General features: G+C 30.3%; 1 protein-coding gene across 2 annotated transcripts in view; it reads left to right on the forward strand.

Moving 5' to 3' along the window:
* Positions 1–4,988, forward strand: part of LOC139516831 (methanethiol oxidase-like) — a 56,540-nt gene extending 51,552 nt beyond the window's left edge. For both annotated transcript variants that reach the window (XM_071307160.1, XM_071307158.1), the window contains exons 7-11: positions 175–253; positions 810–931; positions 2,687–2,752; positions 3,672–3,817; positions 4,268–4,988. In XM_071307160.1, coding sequence (XP_071163261.1) covers positions 175–253; positions 810–931; positions 2,687–2,752; positions 3,672–3,817; positions 4,268–4,457 — 603 coding nt within the window. In that variant the 3' untranslated portion in view covers positions 4,458–4,988. The remainder of the gene's footprint in view (positions 1–174; positions 254–809; positions 932–2,686; positions 2,753–3,671; positions 3,818–4,267) is intronic.
* The last annotated feature ends 3,616 nt before the right edge of the window (positions 4,989–8,604 follow it).

Raw genomic sequence — 8,604 nt, forward strand, 5'->3', positions numbered from 1 at the left:
GTTTGGAATACAACAAATAAAAATTATTTCAAACCTCCACATAGTGAAAAAATGTTGACAATTCTAATGTTGATTTTACACTGGTTATATTCCAGTAAATGTCAGCTTATTTAAAAAAATATCTACGAGATTTAATTATAATATTAATTGGCATTGTAAAAATTTGATATACAGGATGGTGTATGGGATGCTGAAAAAGTGATTGATATTCCCTCAAAAAAAGTTCAGAACTGGGCCCTTCCGGATATGCCAGGTTTGTTTGGATTTTATCCCTATTACATAAAAAGTACGTTACAAAAGTACCGAACTCTGATGCACATTCAAAACGAAATGTCTGTAATCAAATGGTAAAATCAAAAGCTCAAACACATCAAACTGTTATATCATTGAGTTGGAACAGGAATTTTCTTATGTAGAAAATGATGGATTAAACCTAGTTTTATGACTAGCTTAACCTCTCACTTGTATGACAGTCGTATAAAATTCTATTTTATTGACAACGATCTGTGAACAAAACCAACAGACATTATAGGTAAAAATGTCAAAAAATTTGGGTACAGAATTCGACATTGTGTTGTAATCTTAATCACTATAATAAGATTTAAGTAATTGTACTTTGAAAGTAAAGAAGAAACTTTCATTTAGACATTTTTATTTATGTCTCATTAAACTAACTTACTGTAAAAAATATATATGGTACAATAACTTTATTTATTTATTGTGTGCACTCATTTAAGAAGATGGTAAAATTAACCTTAGTTTGCACATATAAGAACAATATGTGATCGAATTTTAAATTCTTTTCCAAGGTTTGATCACAGACATCTTGTTGTCACTGGATGATAGGTTCATTTACTTCAGTAACTGGATACATGGCGACATTAGGCAGTATGACATCACAGACAGACGGAATCCAAAACTAGTTGGTCAGGTACGGTTTGATGTGGAGTTTCTTAAAATGTATCTGTTAAATTTATAATTGAAAAGGTTTTCTATTTGTTTGTTCTTAAGAAAGCTAAAACAAACTATACTGATAAAGACACAACTATTCCATGGGATTCAAATTACGTTGTCTTTTTACATGCTAATGTTTCAAAAACAATAAATGTCAAAATGTGTGAAAATAGAAATAAGATATATAACTTGAATTAACTAGTGAATATCAAATTTCAAAACGTTTTCCAGAAGCAATACTATTTAAATGTGGTCATAAACAAGGTTATAGATAAAAGAGTAGTGACATTCTTGAATAATTACATTAGATGTATGTTTCATTATAATACGTTATTCCTTTTTGGCTAACTCGCAATCTCGCATTATTCCTTAATCAACTGCATTACACAATGCAACTTATCATTCATTATGACACGAGGTTCCACAATAAAGTGAACAGGTAAATTAAATAAAAACTTGATAAAAATCGTGTTTTCTTGATCCTAGCTAAACAATGTAATTATAAGTATTGAATGCTTTTCTTTGTAACTTCATAGGGTTGTAAAAGTGTTGACCGTGTGCACATTTTTGAAGCGCTTCATACAAAATGTACTTTGGTCAACGCTTTTACACCCCAATAAAGTTACAAAAAGAAGCATTCAATTCTTAACTAAAATAATCAAGAGGTTTGCTTTGTGATATTTATTTCAAGACGTGATCATCTATAAAGCGTCACTGATGAGTGTTTTGTAGACGAAATGCCCGTCGGCTTCCAATATAAAATTTCAACCCGGATATTTTTGATGAGTTTATGAAGAACGATGTGGTTCACATTGTTTTGCTTTGATTCAGATCCTATACAATTTATCAAAGTGATAAAAATTGAGGCAAAAAGTAGTTTTTCAGTATTCAAATCTCCTTATGAATACAAATCAATGTAAAAATCACAAACAGGGAATCACATGAACCTTACAAAGCACAAGACCAGTTGTATCGACAAGGGTAATGTGTCCTGCTATGCATACATAACCCGTAATGCGAATAATACTCAGTCAAAATGTTACAATCTGGCATAGCACACAACCGATTAAATTACAGGTTTAACTACTCTGGTATCGCAACATCGAAGTCTGCGAAAACATGTCGCTTGTGATTAAAAGTACAGATATATCATATCGGTCAACCTATTCGTAAAAATGACCGTAAAATTAAGTTGTATCGATTTCAGTCATTATTTCGTATTACTTTGTTGGGATATTTTTTATAAAAGGAGCACTTTCCTGTCAATGAATTCCATAAAGTGTGAAAATGCACGAACGTACCGTTTTAATTGTGATATTATAATGCCAAACTATGAAAAGCCTTAAATCTTTTGACATCAGGTCGTCGTCTATTCTGAAATTTTACCGATTGTGACATTTTTACACAAATGAAATAAAAAAAGAAGTGTCACTATCTGAATTTAAAGTTAGAAACCAAAAATATCAATAAATTTAAAAAAACAATCTAGTGCCTTAAAGTTTGTTAGAAAAGATGCCTTGGGAAAAAACAAAATTAGCTGTTCATTATTGTTATCATGGAAAAAAGGTAAAACTTCAAAACTACCTAACTGCAAATGAAAAACGGAAAAATTCCTTATCAGATGGCAAATTCGAAATTCAAACGCATTACGCACGAATGTTTTTCTTGATTAGAGAAATCTGTTATTTTTTTCTTCTTCAAAAACTGATTTTCACTTTTGCTGCACATAAAGGTATGGCTTGGTGGAAGTATCCAAAGGGGAGGCAAAGTAATAGTTACAGAGGACAAAGAATTGACAGTAAGTGAAGAATTACAATTTGCATAGTTAAATGAGGTTGCTTTTTTATATTTTATAATTGTATACAGTTTTAAAATGCCATTATTTGGCCCCTGAAGCTGTAAAATTAGTAGTCCTTATTCAAGATATATTATTTGAAATATCCCTATGACGTAATGAACAATACTACAATTTAGATATTTAGTTAAAAAATTGTACTTGACTTGAAAAAATAACAAGTAAAATAACAAAACACTCCTCCGGTAGTAGTATTTTCTCTCTGTTTTGAAGACCCATTGGTGGCCTTCGGCTGTTTTCTGCTCTTTGGTAAGTTTGTTGTTTCTTTGACACATTCCCCATTTCCATTCTCAATTTCATCATACAGAACTCCAAGGAAAATTTTAAACGGAAAGTATCTTAACAAATAACAAAATCAAAACCTCAAACACATCAAAGAAATGGAAATTTTAGGTTGGCTAGAAGAATGAAGGCATTAAGCAAAACAAAAAAACAAATACTGAATATTCATTTATTTTATTACCAACGGCACCAATTTTACAGCACTAGATGTGTATCTCGATAATTTCTGTCTTTTTAGTGCTGCTCGAGTCATGAATATTTATAAATCAAATTCCTTATAAAAACTTCAATGAGTTGCTAAAAACCAAAACGAACCTTAAGTGTATCTCAGTCACACCAATGAATCGGTAATCGTTTACCTATCCTATCGAAATTTCAACACTGAATCCTGGTTTTAAACATTCAATAACAGTAATTTTGATTTACAGCATATTCTTAACTTATTATTAACCGATTTTATTTCAAGGAGCATAGAGATTAATATTTAATGAAGTTATATAAATAATATGGTATACACTCATTATACGATGAACAAGACAAAAACATTTTTCGCTCTACTTTTATATTGTTTTAATTACAGAGACAACCAGAACCAGTCTACGTAAAAGGACGTTTGGTTAGAGGTGGTCCTCAGATGATTCAGTTGAGTTTGGATGGAAAAAGATTGTACGTAACATCATCTCTATTCAGTTCCTGGGATCAACAGTTTTATCCCGAATTGATTACGTAAGAAATAACTATTATCTACATTTGAACTTGTATATTTCATGGTTGCTTTTATGTTTTAGTTAGAAGAAAGTCAAAGAGAATACTAGTATGAGATAACATGTAAACTAATTGCGTTTAATTACTACACTTTAATTACTAAACAGTAACTAAATTAAAATCGTGGTGCATCTCTGATTTATTGATTGTTTTAATTGATTTTATGTTAACCGCTTTTGCAATTCTTAAACAATAAAGGCAAATTAAAACTATACTTAGGTACAAAATCTACTAACAAAATCCCCAAAACAAACATAAAAAGTTACTAGGAAAACAAGATTTAAAACATTAATGAACTGTCTATCTGTTTAATTACTCATGAAGAAGCAAACAAGATGATACAACATGAATACAAAACAAACAGATTTTTTTAATATAAATTATCCAAAGTTCTAATCATTTCTTTAACAGGGAAGGTAGTCAGCTTTTTCAAATTGATGTTGACACAGTTAATGGAGGTATGACGTTGAATAAGAACTTCCTGGTTGACTTTGGAGATGAACCAAATGGACCTGTTATGGCTCATGAAGTGCGATATCCCGGAGGAGATTGCAGTTCTGATATCTGGTTGGCCAGCACGGTTGGCAAAAATAAGCTGTAAAGTGTTACGTAGATATGTCAAATAGGAGTGTTTTAAAAGCATGAACTGTTTAGCTTGAAATTTTAGGAAAGTTTACCGTTTAACATTTTCATGAAATGAAATTGCTGTTGCTTGTTAGATATATAATTTATACAGAAGCTTTTATATGTTGAAAATTAGGGACCAATGTTTGTTTTTATATGTACTTGTTCTTATTGAAACTTTATAGGATAAGTATCTTTTTTGAATAATCAATTGCGTTTTAGAACTGCTAGAAACATTTATGTATCGAAATGCCGAATAATTAACTTTATTTAGTTAAAAGATACAGAAATGAAATGGATATTGCCTGAAATGTCATAGATATATAAGGTCTTTTGTCAATATTTTGATTTCATGACCAATAACTCTTGTACTATTTAATTGTTGTAACTATTTCTTTACTGGATATATTTTTTTTTAGAAATTCAAATGTTTATTTTTGTACTGTATCTAAATGCAATATAACTGAACATAAAGTTATTTATAAATACACAATAAACTTCTGATGTTGTTTGTATTGTTACTATATGTACCGATGACTAATGACATGTATATTAAAATGGATAATATAAGTATTTTCAGTTCACGAAATATATATCTTTAATGTCTCGTTGGTTTTTTCCAATGGGTACTTATTGTGCACCCCTATTGGCCGATCTGTTTTTAAACTTGTTCGAAGCAGAATTTAATTTATTCAGGACATTCTAAAAGACAATGAAAAATCAACTTGTGATATTCTTAATCTTTACTTTCAGGTATATCGATGATGTCATATCACTGAATAATCCATATTTCAATCAGTACTTACATTTATATATTCCAGTGACCTTAAAATAAAGGATACTACTGCAACTAAAAATATTTAGCGGTATTTTTTACATTTTTATATGAGCTGGATTTTATCTAGCCACAAAACCAGGTTCAACCCATTAATTCTTTTAGAGTATCCCGTACCATGTCAGTAATATGGCAGTTGTTATCAAATAGTTAATTTCTATGTATGTTGGCGTTTGTTTTTGTTGCAGGTCAGTGTTGCTGTTGTTTCATTTTTTTCTCTACTAGTTGATGTGTTTCCGTAAGTTTTGGCTTTTGACCCGGATTTCTTTTTCGCTTAATCAATTTACGACTATTGAACAGTGATATACTACTGCCTTTGTTTATAAGCAGTTAAACACTAAAATGTGTATTAATCGTCAACTTAAGGCGTGAATCTTATAACGATTCGTCTGAACATTTTGATGGAAATAAAGGGCTTATAAATCTAAACATTCGTAACTTAAGTCCCCTCGTATTTTTCCATCAAGGTTTACAATATGTTAGGCATTGACTAGCGTTTAAAAACTATAATATATATTTTAGCCACGGCAGCTATCATGGTTATAGACAGAGTAAAGATTAACCAATTTAATTCAAATTCCTTGAAAACGACCAAGTCAAGTTTTATATCAAATGATTAACTGGTTTCAAAGTAGAACATTTTAAAACGTTTACAGGCGACGTCCAAGACGTGACAAATGCCCATACGAGTATTGTGTCTGATAAAATTCTATGTCATTTAGTTCGAATATAAAATTGTCTTATGGGCAATCATGCCACATAAAGTCTAATTTTTATAATACAATTATTTGCATACTGACGTCCGTTAGAATGTTGCACAATGCTGAATCTTTCATTACATTTCAACCCATTCGTTTGATAACACCGAGTTAGTAGTGGCTCCTCGTTTATAATTTTGTTTTGATAAAATCTTACAGATACTATGTGTTTCCCTCAATAAGTTTTCCTTGATCACAGACAGTTTTTTCAAGCTGTTTCGATATTCAATAAGTTATTGTAAACAGATATTAGGTAAATTTAGAAATTTGTTAAGAGGACCGAAATCGTATCAGTTTAATCAGGAGTTTCAATTTTTGTAAAATTAATGTCTTCCATAATATACAATCTACATCATATGAGATACAAATATGAGCTCAATGTCAATTACCGTATAGCGGGTTATTTTTGCGAGTGTAAAATTTCACGATTTTCATTGAATAAGGTATACGTAATATTTTGGCGATCATTATTTTGGCGGATTCAAAACTTTACTCAATACCCTTTGCATGTGCACTTTTAAATTGGCAGTATTTATTTTGGCGGTTTTGTTCTATCCGCGAACATAAGCGAAAATAACCCGCCATACGGTATATGACGCCAGAGTGACTAATGGTCCAACTAGAGGGGTATCCATCTAATGGTACAATCAATCCTGGTGTGATTTTATACAAGTTGGATATTCACATAGGTGATTTTTCCTTCCTTCAGATTTAGATCAGCATTAACACCAAATATTTAATAAAGTGCTCTAGTTTGAAGTGTACTTTTCCCAATACAAATTATATTATCGATAAATGTCGAATAAACTTAATATTTCTCAAATCCTCCATGTTATTTTGAAAAATTGTGAAAGTTTAATTATATTTCGCCCATAAATGAAATATCGTATTTTTGAAAATAAGTGTTCTTAATGGATGTTTACTGTTTTTCTAATTCTGAGTATCAGATTTAGCGCCGAAATGTTTCTTTAAGAGTGTAATGCATTGATTACAGTTTTCCCCAAATACTGACAATATGTTATTAGAGTCACATATGCTAATTTAGATACATTTGTTCCGTGAGGAATAATAGAATTTATTTGAAAATATACAAAATATATTCTATTCGTAATTCTCGAATTAAAATACTTGACATATTTGAGTAAAATGTTGTAATAAAGATAATTTAACGACTTGATTCAATCCATTTAAATGGATATGTCTAGACACAATCAAATTTTTACCGGAAGTCAAAGTATATTATATCACTATTGAACCTTGAATGTGCACATGTGTCTGTTTTTTGGATATTTAAAATTCAAAGCGATAAGAAACAAACAATTTAAAATGCTTCGAGGACTAAAATCAGTCTAAAAACTAAACACATTTTCTACTTTTGACTCTAATTGTGGATCTTGAAAATTTGTAAAAAGTATAAATTATATACTTTAGTAACGATTTACAGTTATAAGAAAAACTTCATAAAACCAAAACCAAAAGGTCCAATTTTTTACATTTTTCATTTACACATATTGTTGTCACTATAACGGAATTCTATACAACTGCCATACGCATGAGAGGTTTAGCTAGCAATAAAACCAAGTTTATTCGCTATTTTGTACAATAGGATTTGCCTGCACCAAGTTAAAATATGACAGTTGTTTCCATTAGTTTGATGTCTTTGATCTTTTGAATATTCCATTTGATAAAGGACTATCCGTTTTGATTTTTCTTTGGAGTTCAATATTTTTGTAATTTACTTTTCTCTAAAGATAACAACCAAAACCTTCTTAGGTCAACTTTGTCTTAGGAGTATGCACACTTTATTTTAATTATAATTACAAGATAATAAACTGTTTTACAAACTAAATGAAACATTAAAATCATGCCATTACAGAGGCACTGGTTACAAACTATGGTTGATGATAAGTAACTGAATTTTTGGTCGGTACCATTCATATATATAAATGGATAGAAAGTTTAATTCCCACCAAAATTTGGACCTTGCTTATCTAGATGTGGTTTACTGCTACTGTCATACAAGTGAGCGGTTTAGCTAGCGATCAAACCAAGTATAATCCACAGTTTTTTACATAAGAAAATACCAGTGCCAAGTCAGGAACATGACAGTTCTTATTCATTCGTTTGATTAGTTTGAGCTTTTGATTTTTCCATTGATTAGGGACTTTCCGTTTTAAATTTTCCGCGGAGTACAGTATTTTTGTGATTTTACTTTTTACTTTTTACTTCCATTATAAGAAGATAGGATCTTATGGAGGGATAAATGAGTGACGAATTGTAACTAATAAAGGGCAAAGTTCTCGTAATCCGATTACTTAGTATAACAATGTTGGCTGCCTTTTTGAACTGGTATGTCATTTTCAGTCTGGAACTGCACTGCTCTTGTTATTTATATATATTTGAGTAAACAATAAAACAGATTTTGTCATTTCTATTTTCTTTGAACAAATACCATCTTATCGTCTACACACCGATCACTTTTGATGGAATTAAGCATAAAATTAAATCAGTACCAAATCTCGGTCTTTTTA

The sequence above is a fragment of the Mytilus edulis genome, chromosome 3 (genome assembly GCF_963676685.1).
Source record: "Mytilus edulis chromosome 3, xbMytEdul2.2, whole genome shotgun sequence".
In the NCBI taxonomy this organism is placed as follows: domain Eukaryota; kingdom Metazoa; phylum Mollusca; class Bivalvia; order Mytilida; family Mytilidae; genus Mytilus; species Mytilus edulis.